Here is a 17,909-nt window from a genome sequence, read left to right on the forward strand (position 1 = left end):
ATTACTGTCTGTGTGCAGGGAAATACATGTACACACACATAGGAATACACCCCCCCTTGTTTGGATAACCTGTCATTAAGTGCTTCGTATAAAAAAATCATTCTACCACTATTGTTTATGCAGCAGTTGTTCTCACCTCCAGTCCTAAAGTACCCCCACCAGGTCATGTTTTCTGGTTCTCTTTAATCATGCACAGGTGAGTTTATCTTTTTACAGGGTCAGTAATTATCCCTCCTGCTTCCACAGACAGAAATCCTCAAGACATGACCCAACTCTGTTTTTCTGTTGAACCACGTCTCTAGTAAACCTAAATAGGGCAACACATATGGTTTAGTATTTCTCAACCCTGGTCCTCAGGACCCCTAACAGGTCACATTTTTCAGACCGCTCAGCAGGGGCACAGGTGTATTCCCAACTGTCACATTTTAAAGACTCGCAGGTGATATGGAAAACATGAAATGTTTGGGGTCCAGAGGACCGAGCTTGATAACCACTGTTCTAATTCTTTTTAATGATTATTATTATTGTTTGTGTGTAGTCATTTGCCTAGGTATGCCTTTAACACAGAGATTATAGTATTGGAACACAGCTAAATGGCCACAGCTTCCTAAATGGAGATGTGTATACGTAAAAACTGTTTCCTTGTCTTGCAGCTTGAAATCAAATGCAATAAGTCTCCTAGATTGGATGTTAACGATGTGAGATTGTACACGCTTTCTGCCACACTCGGATTGAAGAATACAACCTGTCATGAGCTCTGCATTGGGCGGAGAACAATAACACAATGATTGCTAGTACTGGCTCCAGTGGACTTTGTAAGTATAAGGACAGGACATACAATATGAATGTAGTTGTATTATTGTGAAAAGAGAGACTGATATCACACTTTGCTTGCCCTGTTGATATTACTTTGCGGTGCCAGGCACATGTATAGATAAAAAGTGGCTTGTTCAAAGTCCCAAAGAAAGTATGTTTTTATACCGCTGTAACCTCCACGTGGAGATGCAGGGCTGACCCAGGAGACTGAGCTGTCAGCACTGTCGGCTCCTCTTCTATCACAGGAGCCAGCTGCTGCAGGAGAATGTCACACTGCAGCACCTGGCTCCTGTCACTGCAGAGAAACCGGCATTTGGTGTCACCCCCTCCGAGGCCCGCACCCCTCTCATGACACCACTGGCTACAGTACCACTAACATTTACAGAGAAGATCCATCTTCATTACTTGACCCTTACACATGCACATCCCAATAGCTGCTCATGTGCATTACATCGGCTGACTCCGGAACCCAGAAGTAAGGACTTCGCAATTTACCGGAGGAGCTGTCTCGGCAAGATTATAGTGCTACATCCCAGTGGACTAATTGCCAATGAGTTCACAAAGATAGTAGGAATGGATTGAATTTTTTAATGTTTTTATTGGAAATTTTTCAAATAATATACATCTACTGAAAGACTTCAACAAGAAAATGTCATCAAAAGACAAATATTTTGCAGTAAGGCAAAGGGGCAGTATTACCATACAGAATATAGCTAAAGAATACAAGTAGCATGGAAAAGCGCCTAGCAAATTAGCAATAAGTAAGCAATTGACACAACATGAAACATAGTATGAGGAGTGATGTAATGAAGAACGTGAATCCTTAACAAGGTGAGTATAGATTATAGTAAACAAAAAAGAAAAGGACAATAGCATAATAATTTCGGAAGGGAGAACAAGGAAAGGGGAGATCCTATAACAAAAAAACATATGAACAAATTAAATTGCAGGTTATAGGGCAAGAGTTACCATATGGGCAAGAAAAATAACAAAACTTGGAAGTAAACAGAGATCAATATAGTGTCAATGACAAATGACAGATGATGTACAGTCAGGTGCATAAATATTGGGACATTGACAGAATTTTCATATTTTGGCCTCTATTCACCACCACAATGGCTTTGAAATGAAACAAACAAGATGTGCTTTAACTGCAGACTTTCAGATTTAATTTGAGGGTAATTACATCCAAATCAGGTGAACGGTGTAGGAGTTACAACGGTTTCTATATGTGCCTCCCACTTTTTAAGGGGCCAAAAGTAATGGGACAAACTAAACAATCCTAAATCTAACTTTCACTTTTTAATACTTTGTTGCAAATCCTTTGCAGGCAATTACAGCCTGAAGTCTGGAACGCATAGATATCACCAGACGCTGGGTTTCATCCCTGGTGATGCTCTGCCAGGCCTCTACTGCAAATGTCTTCAGTTCCTGCTTGTTCTTGGGGCATTTTCCCTTCAGTTTTGTCTTCATCAAGTGAAATGCATGCTCAATCGGATTCAGGTCAGGGGATTGACTTGGCCATTGCATAACATTCCACGTTTTAGCCTTAAAAAACGCTTTGGTTGCTTTTGCAGTATGCTTCGGGTCATTGTCCATCTGCACTGTGAAGCGCCGTCCAATGAGTTCTCAAGCATTTGACTGAATATGAGCATATAATATTGCCCGAAAACACTTCAGAATTCATTCTGCTTTTGTCAGCAGTCACATCATCAATAAATACAAGGGAACCAGTTCCATTGGCAGCCATACATGCCCACGCCATGACACTACCACCACCATGCTTCACTGATGAGGTGGTATGTTTTGGATCATGAGCAGTTCCTTTCCTTCTCCATACTCTTCTCTTCGCATCACTCTGGTACAAGTTGATCTTTGTCTCATCTGTCCATAGGATGTTGTTCCAGAACTGTAATGGCTTTTTTAGATGTTGTTTGGCAAACTCTAATCTGGTCTTCCTGTTTTGTGGCTCACCAATGGTTTACATCTTGTGGTGAACCCTCTATATTCACTGTTGTGAAGTCTTCTCTTGATTGTTGACTTTGACACATATACACCTACCTCCTTGAGAGTGTTCTTGATTTGGCCAACTGTTGTGAAGGTGTGAAGGGGTTTTTCTTCACCAGGGAAATTCTTCTTCTGTCATCCACCACAGTTGTTTTCATTGGTCATCTGGGTATTTTGGTGTTGCTGAGCTCTCCGGTGCATTCTTTCTTTTTAAGAATGTTCCAAACAGTTGATTTGGCCACACCTAATGTTTTTGCTATTTCTCTGATGGGTTTATTTTTATTTTTCAGCCTAATGATGGCTTGCTTCACAGATAGTGACAGCTCTTTGGATCTCATATTGAGAGTCGACAGCAACTGATTCCAAATGCAAATGTCACACCTAGAATCAACTCCAGACCTTTTACCTGCTTAATTGATAATGAAATAACGAGGGAATAGCCCACACCTGTCCATGAAATAGCTTTTGAGTTGATAGTCCCATTACTTTTGGCCCCTTAAAAAGTGGGAGGCACATATAGAAACCGTTGTAATTCCTACACCGTTCACCTGATTTGGATGTAATTACCCTCAAATTAAATCTGAAAGTCTGCAGTTAAAGCACATCTTGTTAGTTTCATTTCAAAACCATTGTGGTGGTGAATAGAGGCCAAAATGTGAAAATTCTGTCAATGTCCCAATATTATGCACCTGACTGTATGCAATGATGGGTAAGATTATATAAGTAATGAACTTTAAAGAATGACATGTCAGTCGTAGTTGAAGAATGACCTAGGGAGAATCCAATAGATTTTCAAAGTAGCAATACTTCAGACAGAATATATCGATAAACAGGCTAACATATTTAGGCACCAATCTTCACCTTGTCTAGGGATAAATAATAGGAAGACTTGCCCAATCCCCTGGTGTAATCTAATGGAATCCTAGATGGCTGGTAAAGGTGAAAATCAATCTTCCACATAGAGAGGCTCAGGAGATCCTTTGCAGCAGTAAGCATAGGTACTGTACATGACCAAAGAGGGAAATGTGAAGGGAAGATAAATCTTCAGTAAACAAATTGGCCAGATTAGACTTCTCGACCTTCTCAGGTATATCACTGAATGTAAATGTAAGACAATTATCAGGAGTACCCAGGTTGACCAAAACAGGGTGAGGGGAAGTAATGACCTGTGTGGGAGATAGAGCAGCATTCAGCATTGTAAGTAGTATGCTAGCACTATCACTGGGATTGTGCTGGGAGTCGGCTACATAGGAGGTGACAGAGATAAGGTGTGACAATACAGTTTGTAAAGAAACCCAGGCATCATCCAGCTTTCTGCATAGCAGAGATATCAAAGATGTATGTTGTAATGTATCCCCAAGGTTGGTAGAAGTAGTTAACCTGAGGGGAGGAGGTGTGATATTCTAGCAAGGAAGTCACATTAGGATGCACAGACAAATAAATACAGTTAATAAATAAATCTGTGTAAAATACAAAATTTGTCAGTCAGAAGAATATCCCTATTTGGCATATTATTCATGAAGACAAGTAGTATCAGTGAATAAAACAAGCGATACATTAACACATTACTGTGGATATGTGAGAGCATAACAGCAAATATAATATAGCAAATTAAGGTAGAGTCCAGTTTGGAGTGTATGGATCCAGGAACCGTATCCAAAAGCAAAGAAACAGGCACATTGGCAAGGATTAGTATCAGTCAGTGTCCCGATACAATCAGCAGCTGTGAGTGTCAGAATCGCCGGGAAATTAAATCCTAAGCGGACACAGAGGTCCAAGGTATCACATGGGAGGCACCGTAGAGACAGGCATCCAGTGACTCAGCAATGAGGACATATCTGCAGCACAGTCCCGAGAGGACGCGGTTGGACACTCAGAGCTGGAGAGTGGAGTCAGGGGAATTATGACACTTTCCACACTGTCAGCGGGAGGAGCTAAGAGTGTTAGCAGCTCACCGGAGAATTCACCATCCAGACAGATCTTACGGTTCAGCCTCCCACACCACACCTACAGATCCCATGGCAGGCACCTACTCCAGTCCCTCAGTTCAAGGGCAGGTGGAGAACGGAAGGGGAAAACAACTAGGATGGGGAGGGAATCCACAGCTCAGGTATAGAAGATATGGGAACAAGAGCTGGGAGTTCACACCAAGCAATGGCAGTCAGCCCTCAACCTTCAGCAATGCAGATAGATTAATATATTATAGGTAGAGGCAGGAATGAAGGTGAGATGGAGTTAGATTTCTAGCATCATGGAGGAGCCCTGGTATACTGTAAAGCAGCCATACACCATCCTCTGCCCGCCAGAAGTCCGGTTTGCAATTTCTATGTTTTTGTTGCATCTAGCCCTTTGCTTTTTTCCGTAGATTATACTTACTAATTATTGTAACACATTATCATTGCATAGCATGAATAACAATCGCAATCTTAGTTGAATTTTGCTTTCAAAGATTATTAGAAAAAAAATAGTCTTTCTATGCCTAGGCCCACTCTAACACAAAAGATGTAATATCACGCACAGGATCTTAATCATTATATAGTAGACACATATATGTAACCAGCAATCTAATCCCATTTATCCAAAAGAAATTTCTTTTCCCTAAGGTATACATATTTTTAGTGCTGGAGGTGTTCCCTGGAATAGAATATCTAATACTCCAAAATAACAACAATTGGTTCGACCAATTATCTGCTAGAGATTCCTTTTGTGGCGCACTCCTTTATTTATTTATATATATATATATATATATATATATATATATCATACATATATATCATACATACAATGGAGAGGCCGGCACTCCGCATCACTGCTATACAATTAACTTGCCTTGGTGCCTTCCTGGGAGTTCAAAAGAACACCCACTTACATATGCAGAAAAAGAAAGCTGGCACTCACAGGTCTGATGAAATGAAAGAATCAAACTGACAACTTTCTCCGCCTTGTTCAACGTTTCAGTCGCAAATGACTTTTATCAAGAACACAACAATAATATCAAATGTGCATACCTTTATAGCAGTATGTCCAGGGTGATTGGTGCGGTGTTATGCTACATGCTGCCGGGGGCCAGGGTCTGATATCATCCTTGTGCGCCTCCCGGGCATCACGACCCAAGCATGATGACGTTACCAACGTGATAACGCGTCACGCTGTGCCAGACGCTTAGGCACCACACAGGCTTGATGAGTCTGGCGCCCCCAGTGGATTGGAGGAAACATTACCACTCGATATAGTGGATATATGAAAATAAACAGTGAAGCACTGACGTGCAAAATTGATCTTGGAAATATAAACATCGTTTAAAATGTGTATACAATATAACATATATAGTGCGAGTAAGAACCCACACGTGCAAGTAATCAAAAAAATGGTTAAAGGATACAAATAACTCCTGCAAAAAAGAAAGAACATATAAAATCCACACCCAAGTGTTCATAAATGGTGAATGTGAGAAAAATGAATATAGATAATAGATATTGTATATATAATCCAGAAAGGGTCATAAAACATATAGAAAAGTAATGAAGCTATGTAAAAGAAAAAACTTTAGAACTAAGTACAGTATATGAACATGCAGATATGTATAAACGGCATGTATACTATCAAGAGGATCCTAGGAAGGATGCATTAATTAATGCATCTACAAACTAATAACCAAACATCATAAAAAAACAATAAAACATGTGTCTACAAAAATAATAACTTTGTAACTTTGGTGACCACTTTAGTACATCTCTGGGCATAGCTCTGTGGAGATTCCCGTTTGCCTCTTATACAGCCTTTTGGTCGTCATAGTTGGAGACCATGGATTATTTATCCTCATAGAGAACATTACTCTATCTCTCTAATGTAATTCTTTGATATATTCATTCATAGTTTTTGGACACTTCTTTTTGTCATATTTTTTTGTAGACACATGTTTTATTGTTTTTTTATGATGTTTGGTTATTAGTTTGTAGATGCATTAATTAATGCATCCTTCCTAGGATCCTCTTGATAGTATACATGCCGTTTATACATATCTGCATGTTCATATACTGTACTTAGTTCTAAAGTTTTTTCTTTTACATACCTTCATTATTTTTCTATATGTTTTCTAACCCTTTCTGGATTATATATACAATATCTATTATCTATATTCATTTTTCTCACATTCACCATTTATGAGCACTTGGGTGTGTATTTTATATGTTCTTTCTTATTTGCAGGAGTTATTTGTATCCTTTAACCATTTTTTTGATTACTTGCACGTGTGGGTTCTTACTCACACTATATATGTTATATTGTATACACATTTTAAACAATGTTTATATTTCCATGATCAATTTTGCAAGTCAGTGCTTCACTGTTTATTTTCATATATCCACTATATCGAGTGGTAATGTTTCCTCCAATCCACCGGGGGCACCAGATTCATCAAGCCTGTGTAGTGCCTGAGCATCTAGCACAGCGTGACGCGTCATCACGCTCGGGTCGCAATGCCTGGGAGGCGCAAGAGGATGATATCAGACCCTGGCCCCTGACAGCATGGAGCATAACACCGCACCTATCACCTTGGACATACTGCTATAAAGGTATGCACATTTGCTATTATTGTTGTGTTCTTGATAAGTCACGTGCGACTGAAACGTTGACCAAGGCGGACAAAGTTGTCAGTTTGATTCTTTTATTTTATCAGACCTGTGAGTGCCGCCACCTTTCATTTTCTACATACATATATATATATATATATATATATATATATATATATATATATATATATAATATATTTGTGTATGGTTAAATCCTATTAAAATATTTCTTTTATAATTTTTTCCTTTTTAAAAAATTCAGGTTTCTTATGCTCTGATTTAGAAAATTCTGATAGGGCCCCCTTGAACAATCCTATAAAAATTTTGTAATATAGATAACATATCTCATATTATGTATAATTTTAAATATCACTTGTGTGGTGACTATGCTTGATTGATAAAATACATCTCTTAATGAGTATGTTTAGCAGGTTTGGCATAAAAACAATAATTAATAATTCATTACGCTCGGTCATCAAATGCAGTAAATATATATGCTCATAGATACGGCTATTTCATATATTAATATCGTATCTGTATAATTCCCCATACATCCAGAAAATTTCTAAAGTTAGTATACCCTGATGGAGCATCAAATTTAGTGTAGGGCTTGTAGGAGATGGGAGGCAGATGTAGAAGATAAGCTAGGCAGCAGCATTGGGGAAAGATTAGAGTGGAGAGAGGTTGGAGTCACGGAGACCAGATAGGAGGAAGTTAACGTAGTCCAATCTGGAGATGACCAGTGAGTAGATGAGGGTCTTAGTAGTATCCAGGGTGAGAGAGTGTCTGATCCTGGAGATATTTTTGGGATGGAAATGGCAGGACTGCGTGAGGTGCTGAATGTGTGGTTTGAAGGAGAGGGAGGAGTCAAGGATAACTCCAAGACAGCGCACTTGGGGGGCTAGAGGAGATATTTGTGCTATCAATAAATAATGAAATTGTGGGAAGATGATCAGCTCAGACTTAGACATGTTTAGTTTAAAAATGCGCTGGGACATCCAGGAAGAAAGAGCAGAGAGACAGTTGGTTATATGAGTAAGGAGAGGTCAGGGGAAGAGAGGTAGATCTGAGTATCATCAGCATATAGATGATATTGGAGGCCAAAAGAGCTGACTAGGTCACCTAAAGAAGATGTATAGAGTGAGAATAGGTAAGGTCCAAGAACAGAACCTTGGGGAATGCCTACCGTTAGTGGAAGTGAGGGGGGTGGGGGAGTCATGGGAGGAGACAAAAAAAGCAATGGTCATAGAGGTAGGAGGACAGCCATAGACCAAGGCAGTGAAGGATTGCTTTTTGCGCATGCGCAGTAGACTCTGGGCACACTCTAGTGCCCAGAGTCTACTAATGTTCCGGTGGCTGGCCAGCTGCATCAGTCGGCTGCCGGGAAGAGAGGAGGGGCCCCTGGACGGGGAATGAGCATGGGCCCCCTCCACTGTAAAGACGCCCCTGCTTCTGTGTCAGAATCCAGAAATTCAGCAGGTCCTGGGGAGGTAAGCTCTAGTGGCTTTAATTATTCTCTTAGCAACGGGCTGTGTTCTGAATCTTGATTGCTGCTGCTGTGTTCAGAACCTAGCTGATTTCTGAAACTGTAATGATTGGCTGCTCAGCCTTTTTAGGGATTTCCTTCTGACACTTTTTTGGGTTGTACTCAGTCTGGTCCTGGCGTTTAGTTGGATACCTGCTTTATGCTGCTTTGTAGAGTGCATTTATCTGTGCTATCAGCATTTCTCCATAGTGCAATCAATCTAGGTTATTCAGAAGATCTGCCCAGTGTCTCCAGTTTATTCCTCTGAGCTATTTAGGAGCCCAAAACCCTGTCAGTATGTCTCTAGAGTGCAACTAATCTGAGCTATTTAGAAGATCTGCCCAGTGTCTCTCTACTGTGTAAATCACCTGTGCTTTATGGAAGATCTGGACAACATATCTCTACAGTGCAATTATCTGTGCTATGCAGAAAACTTGTTAGCACTTCTCCACTGTGCAAATGACTTGTGCTGTTTGGAAAGATCTACTCAGCATTCTCCTGCAGTGCAACTATCTGTGCTATTCAAAAAACAATCTGCTAGCTATTCTGAATATTTAGTTAGTGGTTTTCTATATCTAGTTTTAGCTATCTAGTTATTTCTATATACTGTAGTTGGCATATTTAACTAGTGCATTAAGTTCCTGGTGTCATCTAGTTAAATGGTATATTTAGCTAGTGCTTTAAGTTTCTTATGCCATTTAGTCATGTTTGAAGTGTCTTGTTCCCTTTTTAATATTTGTCTGTGATCTTGAGCCTGCACTACTGGAGCTGCATACACACACACACAACGATTGAGTTAATGAACGATTTTAGTAAACTATTTTCTACCTTGAAAAAAATGAACTAAAATCGTTTACTAAAGTTGTTCATTTACTATGTTAATTTAAATGTAATGAACGATTTTTATGAACTACAAAAGATTTTTGCATATTAACTTAATGAAAATCGTTGAGTTGACAAGTCTGACTGAACTACAAACTACAAACGTGAACGCGCATGAACAATAATCGTTCATCGTTTGACTCAGAAAGTGAACGATTTTTACAAACGATTATCGTTAAACGATATCGTTTAACGATAATCATTCAAAAAATCGTTGTGTGTGTATGCACCTTTAGAGTTTAAGTCCTGGCTGCAGCTGAGTACTGTTTAACGATAATAGGTCCGGGAAAGAGAGTTGTTATAAGTGAAGTACTCGGCAAGTTGTTTCTGCTGGCTCAGGATCCCCTTAGGCACTCATGACACTCTGAAATGACGCGCCACCAGTTGAACGGTCTGTCTACCTTCATTGTACATCCTAATTGCAGACCGATGTATGTAATACGCTCCCTGAATTTGCGGGTAGTCTGTCCCATATATTGAAGCGTACATGGGTACACAATAACATAACAACATGCGTGATGTTGCAGGTTCGAACATATATCATAACTCTTTCCACTATGTGCTTGTACAAATGATTTACAATACACCATATAACTACATGCTACACAGTTGTTACATTTGTAGAAGCCTTGAGGTTTTCTGTATACTTTCGGTGTATGCGGGATACCAATACCAGTGATGTCAGTGCTCACAATTATGTCCCTCAAATTTCTACCTCTTTTGAAGGCAGCAACTGGGTGAGAATTTTTAAACACAGTTAGCTCCTTATAAGAGGAGAGAAGTGGCCAGAGTGCTTGAGTAGCATTACCAATCCTAGGGCTGGCTAAAGTATGTCTAATACTCCAAGGGCTAACTTTTTTTTTTTTTATGGCTAGCAGTTCATTGCATTCCTTTGTACCATTTCAGGTTATTCAATGGATTTTTAATTTCCTAAATTTCAATAAAAACGAGAAAAATGTGTGCTCTAAAACTATTAATGCTAAAAGTATATATCAATAGATTTGTTTTTGTTCCTCTCCCAAATATGTTAATTGTAAAAATGAATTATTCCCTGCCTGTCTAGTCCTGCCTACCTCGTCGGCTTCTGGCACTCAGGATCATTACTGAGTGCGCAGAAAAGTGGAGTATAGGAGGACAGGTGGCAGTTGTACACTGTCATTGGCTAATTAATTTTCAGTCTCAGGTAGGAAAAGGCTCCATCGTCTAACTTTATTCCTATACTATGCACATCTGTAATCTGCTGGAAGTGGTGCAGTGTATTCTAGGACAGAAGGTATTGGAGTGGTAGATTGCAAACGGGATCGGTATGATATGCTGGCTGCCGCATGGCCGGGAGTTCGAATCCCGGCAGCGGCAGCCCGACAAAACAGCAGAGCCCGGCAGTGGAAGCCCGACCGCTAGAAATCCCGATCGTGGTAAGGTAAGTATTGTCTAATCTAACCTAACCGCCCTAACCCTAACACTCCTTAGGGGTGCCTAACCCTAACCTCCCCCCCTTCTGCCTGGCCCTAATCCCCCTTCTAAGTGCCTAACCCTAACCCCCCCCCCCCTTCCCCACTGCCTAAACCTAAGTCCCCCGGGGGGGTGCCTAACCCTAAGTCCCCCCCGGGGGTGCCTAACCCTCCCTCCCCCTAGCCTAACCCTAACCCTCCCGGGGGGATGCCTAACCCTAAGTCCCCCCCTGGCTGCCCTAAACCTAACCCCAACTCCGCCCCCCCGCGCGGCTGTCCGCTCGATCGGGATGCCGGGCGCCTGTCTCCCGGCGTCCGGGAAATGAGCAGGCGTCTAGATATAGACGCCGGTCATTTATCCCACGACGGGATATACCATTGCAAACAGTCCCTTTATTATTTATTTTTTTCACGGAAATGTTGCAATTAAATTACTAAATGTAACTTTTGTTGTATGAATTGTTTTTTTTTTATTTTATCCCTTTATATAGGGCCCCATACAGGGTGCGATGATAAGTTGGTAAGATGTGTAGTACGATTCCCTTAAAATTCTTCACACGATGTGGTCAAATGCTGTACGATTGATCGTTATGATCTTCCAATACGATGCATAGAAGTGTATTAAAATTGTACTCCAGATCATAGATCTTACTGTTTTGCAGTAAGATCTACGATCCAACTAAACGAGTTCGGGGATGCACTTCGGCATCGTATGCACACTGAAACAACACACAGTGTGCACGATTGATCATTATGATTGAACGAAATTGCGCACATCGTGTAAAAAAATCGCACTGTGTATGGGCCGCATATGACTTTTAATTAAGTTTTCGTCCCAAAAAATAGTTTTCTATAACGTTGTGGTCACCATTTGTGCTACTAATTTAATTATGTGTTATGCATAATATCACATTTAGTTTGTTTAATGGGAAAATATGTAACCAAATTCTAAGCTGTGGAGGTTGTTTAAAGCGTTAGACCACAGATCTTGCACCATGAGGATAAGAGCTATCTGTGGTTCAGGGATTTGTGGAGCCATAGATCAATCTAAGTGCATTCACTCAGAATTTAAAGGATTTGAAATGTCACCTTTGGAGCCACATTCTCTAGCAGAGCCGTGAATCTCCATGGTTCTTATGGATTCTTATAATATCTTGCAGTGAGCATATAGGGCCTGATTCAGACCCGGTCGCAAGCGCTGAGCGCTCGCAACCGGGTCGATGGTGGCCCAGAGCGCATGTGCACGACGGAGCCGGCTCCGTCGTGCGCATGCGCGAGACCCGGATAGCGACGGGCAATCCGTCGCTCCGGGTCTCGCACCAAAGGGGGCGTGCTGTCGATATTGAGTGACAGCACACCCCCTTTGGTGGGCGGGCCGGGGGGGGGGTGGCTGCCCAGACGGAGGTGTTCCCATGAGAATGCCTACCGTTTGGGGGCGGCCCCCCTGACATCACTAGTGATGTCAGTGGGAGAGCTTTCGGCTCTGAGCCGAAAGCTCTCTGGTGTTTGTGGGCATGAGACCCTACCACAAGGGTCTCGTCGGATGCCCGATGGTCGCGATGGTCTTGACGATCGCGACCATCATCCTGGCCGCTCGCATTGGCTGTGGGTGGCATAAAAAAAAAAAAAAAAAGAAGCAGCCCTGATTCCGAGCGAGCGCTCTGTCAGAGCGTCCGGCTCTGAATCAGGGCCATAGTCCACATTCGTAATAGGTTCTATACTGTTTCAAAATGGTTGCCTATAGTAATGAATACTTGTTCCTTGTAGAGTAAAGCAAAGGCCAGGCTAATTCTCCTGCTAATATTCTTGGGTAGAACCAGTAATATGTCTAATCTAGAGACCTTTATGATAATCTCATTTCAAGAGATTAAATTTAAGGTTAAATTGTTCAAAACTGTTTTGGGTATAGTCTGTATATAGATCCTTCAGCTTTGAAATCCTCACTTGAACCAAATTTTTGATGGTTGGGGATATGAGCCCCCATGGTTTGGTGTGAGTGATTTAGTGCCATTATTCTTAATCATTTCATTCCAAACTAGCGTACCATAAAATATACTTGAGGAAAGTTTGGTTAGTGGAGGTGGAGGAGTCATAGAAGGAAGTACATACCATTCTGATTTCTTAAAATTCGTCTATAGATTTTAGGAGGTGACCAGGATTTCTACCAGTGAAAAATACAAGCTTTTTGATAGCTATCAAGGTCGGCATAACCTATACTTCCCAACAGGCCCGGTGACAGGGGGGTACAAAGGGTGCTCCCGTCCTGGTTCAGAGGGGCAAAGAATGGGGTCATAGCACCTAATTGTTAGTTATAAACTTACAAGCCGCATGCGCGGCAAAGATAATCTAATTAATAAGCAGCAGCCAGCAAGGGTAGCCCCCTCCCAGTGAACTGGTTCGGTTCGTGCCCATAGTATGAATGACGTTGTGACATTATTACGCATGACACTGCACCCCTCCGTTCTGTTCCTGTCTGGTCTGCCTCCCTTCTGCCGCAGCCACAGTCCACCTAAGAGGAGCAGGAACAGGCAGCCTGACAATGAAGTGATACGCAAATGGAACAGCGGGCTGTGGGCACCACTGTACACCAGGTATACAAGATACTGTAGCTAGGCCAGTTTGAATGGATCCCCCTGGACTCTGACTGCGGATCTCTTTGGTGCAGGCAGCTCGGTTGCACCTCCTTTGACAGGTTGGCCCCCGGCTGTGTAGCTTCCCGGACACCCTTGCCGCATCACTCTGCTGGTGCCCTGGAGACTCTGTGGGTGGGGATGCAGCCGCCTCCACTTTCTATGCAGCGGTGCAGCCCGCTCCTTGTCCGTGGCAGGCCTCTCTCCCGGACCGCCTGGTTCACCTGCCGCGGATCTTTACATCACAGAGCCGGGGCGCCCTCTTTGTCTGGCCTCCTGCAGTGGATCCACAGAGCCACCATAATCTCTTTGCTTCCTGGGAGCCTTAAATCCTCCAGCCACTCTAGCCTGCTGTGGCTGGTGAAATGTCTGACTTTTCCCTACTTTATTACTTAGAAAGTAATGTCATTATCTGGATTTTTGTGAATGTTAGTTTATTTTCTTTTTGGTGAAAAATGCCAGGGACCTCAGGATATTTAGATTTTAGATTGTAAGATCTTTGTTCTAGTCTTGTTCTTTAATGTTTTGAACAGGACCCATTATAATTCCCTCAGATTATTTGCTTGCCTATCTTCTGTGTGTCTGTTTTTGCCAAATACAGGCAGTGATTTCCTATTTAAATCACCACATGTGTAGCCAGCACCAGGTTAATAATGTAGAATGTAGGTGTACAGTTATGATTTGGACATAGTCTCATCTGACCAGAGCACCTTCCTCCATACATTTGGGGAGTCGGCCACATGCCTTTTGGCAAACTCATATCGTGTCTTCTTATTTTTTATCACTAAGTAATGGCTTTTTTTCTGGCCACTCTTCCATAAACCCAAGCTCTATGGAGTGTACGGCTTATTGTGGTCACATGCACAGATACACCAGTCTCTGCTGTGGAACTCTGCAGCTCCTACAGGGTTACCTTTTTGTCCCTGTGCTGCCTCTCTGATTAATGCCCTCCTTGCGTGGTCTGTGCGTTTTGGTGGGCGGCCCTCTCTTGGCAGGTTTGTTGTGATACCATGTTCTTTCCATTTGATGATGATGGATTTGATGGTACTCCGGGGGATCATCAAAGATTTGGATATTTTTTTATAACCCAACCCAGAATTGTACTTCTCAACAACTTTGTCCCTGACTTGTTTGGGGAGCTCATTGGTCTTCATGGTTTGATGCCTCTTGCTTAGTGGTGTTGCAGCCTCTGGGCCCTTTCAGAAAAGGTGTGTTTATACTGACAGATCATGTGACACTTAGATTTCACACATGTGGACTTCATTTAATTAATTATGTGACTTCTGAAGGTAATTGGTTGCACCAGAACTTTTGAGGGGCTTCATAGCAAAGGGGGTGATTACATATGCACATGCCAATTTTCAGAATTTTATTTATAAAGATTCTTTTTTATATATATTTTTCTCATTTCACTTCACCAAATTAGACTATTTTGTGCAGATCCATCACATAAAATTCAGAATAAAAAATAAATAAAAATTTTCAGGTTGTAATGTAACAAAGAAGGTAAAAAGCCAAGGGGGATGAATACTTTTGCAAGGCACTGCATAGATAGAGCAGAAGTTGCATTTGGTTAAGACATGTCTATTGCAAAGATAGAGGTGGACTGTGGGCCTGATTCAGAGATGTACGTTCATCTGATGATGCATGTACATCTCCGGTATTTCTGCTCTGCGCATGTGCACGACCTGTTCTGCGCATGTGCAGAACGGGTCCTGCAATTACGCTCACAGGACCCCCCCATTCTACAGCAAGATTGACATGCTGCTGCTCTTTGGGGACAGAACAGAGGTGTGGCATCCCCATTTTCCGGGAAGGATGAGACTGGGGTCTGCGTCGGCGGATGCAGATTCCTGGCCTCTTGCATGTCCAGGCGCCAGGAAGCATCCACTCCTGGAGCCTGACCAAAGGAACAAACATCACGACCATTGGTCGTTATGGAGATCCCAGCCTGGAACGTCAATTGCCGTGCTGGGATAACAAATGCAGGAAGGTGGTGTCTGACACCTCCTTCTCTATTTGCATCTGAGATGGACGGATTTGCACAACCACTGTGCCGCTCTGCAAATCCGTCCATCTCTGAAGCAGACCCTGTGTGCGGAGTGTTGAGGGTGGTGGTTGAGGTGGCGGGAAGGGGCCCCAGAGTAACTAGTGTACCGGCCCCAAGATTTCTGTTGCAAGCCCTGCCTCCTAACAATCTTGTTAATATATCATTAGATATTCTTGCTTGCTCCCTTTCCATATACAGTAACTAACACTTGACTGTTTTTAGGAACACGTATTGGAATAGTATAAAACAAGTACATAAGTGTAGAAATAATTAGCATTTTGAGTATTACATTTTGCCAAAGCCATGATATCTAGTGTACTTTTTGAAATCCTTAATGATTTATTAATATGTAATAAACGGAACATTAACGGTACTCGGGGCAGTTGTATTTCCAGGTATTTAAGACACTTGCTTTGCCATGAATATTTCTCTCTTTGTTGCAAAAGCTACAGAAGCATTTGTGAAAAATGAAAAGCAATGGCTTCAGTTTTATCTGTGTTTAGTTAAGAATAAGAGTCTTCACTGTAGCTTTTTAGCAGAGCGTTGATCTCTATCAGAGAGGATATAGAGTTACGGTAGTTATTGAAAGTAGTACTTAATCAGCATAGAAGCATATTTTTTGCCGTCAATGCCACAGATCATGTGACCATGAATAGCTCCTGTCAAGGGCTCCATTGCTACTGCATATATTAGAATGGGACAAGGTGGACCCCTTTTTTGTACCATGATTAATGAGAAAGTTGACAAACCACAGTTGAAGACCCTGGCAAAAGAGAAGTAGCATAATGCTAGGTTAGCCTTAATAATAAACCATTCAAAGCCAAATGTGTCTATACTTTTGTCTTTACCTACCTTTGGAACAGTTATTACTTGTATTTCTTACACTTCTGTGAGAAACCTTAATGCAAAGTTGAAAAAGCATTTTATAATGTAGTTATATCTAATGAACATTAATCATCAAAAAGTATTGAAACACAATTAGCTTGTCTGGAGTACTGACTTTAAGTACAAATTCATAATTCTTCTTCAGGAATGGACGTATAGTAGGTGGAAAGCGGGTATTCCAGATGCCATTGATCTTTATCCTGACCCTGCCTATTTTGTCTTCCTCTGGGACTTTCCAGAACAATGGGTCTCAGTGGCCTATATCTTTCATCCAGTTACTCTTATGTAGAAGGACATTTTGTGCTGAGGTTTGTGCCCTCTGTAGGAGTATCCTCATAAAACTCATAGATTTTCTTACTCCCTTTATGAAACATTTTTTTTAAACTAAACACAAACATTACCTGAAGTGATATATATTCTAGTAGATAATGCAAAGTCTTGTAGAGCACCCCTTCTTGGTTATTCTACCTTCTGTTGTCTATTAAATTAGATAAATATGTCAGTAACATTTTTTTTATGCTACGAGATGTGTATAACAAACCTCGATTAGTAGTTTCTCACTTTCTGTATTTTGTAGTCTTCCCATGTATATCACATCTGCATGTAATGGTTTTCCCACCCATTGTATTTTATATAGTGCTCCCAAGACTGCTGCCTCATCTGGTGCTTTTGCAGATACTGTAGAATGAACAATTTGTGGTGCTTCTGATTCTCTGGTAGTTTCATGTATTTTGTAATTTGTATTTATCTGAAGTGTAATAATATTTTTGCGTATTATTTATCCCACCCAATGTAACCTAGGTCGTGCTGGTCCAGGGGAAGGGGGCGTGACCTAACTGGGTAAGGTGTGGCCACGCCCCCCTTAGAACAAACATAAAAACATATTTGAAGCGTTGCGATGCAGTCGTCCCTCAGCCCAGCGCAAATCCAAGGGGGGGCCCCAATCAGTGTCATCGCTCCCCCCACAGACAAAGGAGAGTAGACTACTGAAGCCTAGCACAGGAAAGAGCGAGGAAAAGTGGGTGGCATCTGACCCGGGCCCCCTCTGGGCCCCCTCCAACAAGTCTGTGCCCAGGTAATTGGTACCCGTAC

At 41.7% G+C, this 17,909-nt stretch overlaps 1 protein-coding gene across 7 annotated transcripts in view; it reads left to right on the plus strand.

Annotated features, from left to right (window-relative positions):
* UBAC2 (UBA domain containing 2) overlaps positions 1-17,909 on the plus strand; it is a 213,135-nt gene that overhangs the window by 1,071 nt on the left and 194,155 nt on the right. For 4 of the 7 annotated variants that reach the window (XM_088456568.1, XM_088456554.1, XM_088456545.1 and 1 more), the window contains exon 2: positions 654-815. In XM_088456568.1, coding sequence (XP_088312694.1) covers positions 785-815 — 31 coding nt within the window. In that variant the 5' untranslated portion in view covers positions 654-784. Of the gene's footprint in view, positions 1-11; positions 197-247; positions 302-347; positions 440-653; positions 816-17,909 lie in introns of those variants that run through there. The other 3 variants (XM_088456557.1, XM_088456559.1, XM_088456564.1) reach the window with 3 other exon arrangements.

Source organism: Taudactylus pleione, unplaced genomic scaffold, assembly GCF_031769625.1.
Source record: "Taudactylus pleione unplaced genomic scaffold, aTauple2 ptg000041l, whole genome shotgun sequence".
Lineage (NCBI taxonomy): Eukaryota > Metazoa > Chordata > Amphibia > Anura > Myobatrachidae > Taudactylus > Taudactylus pleione.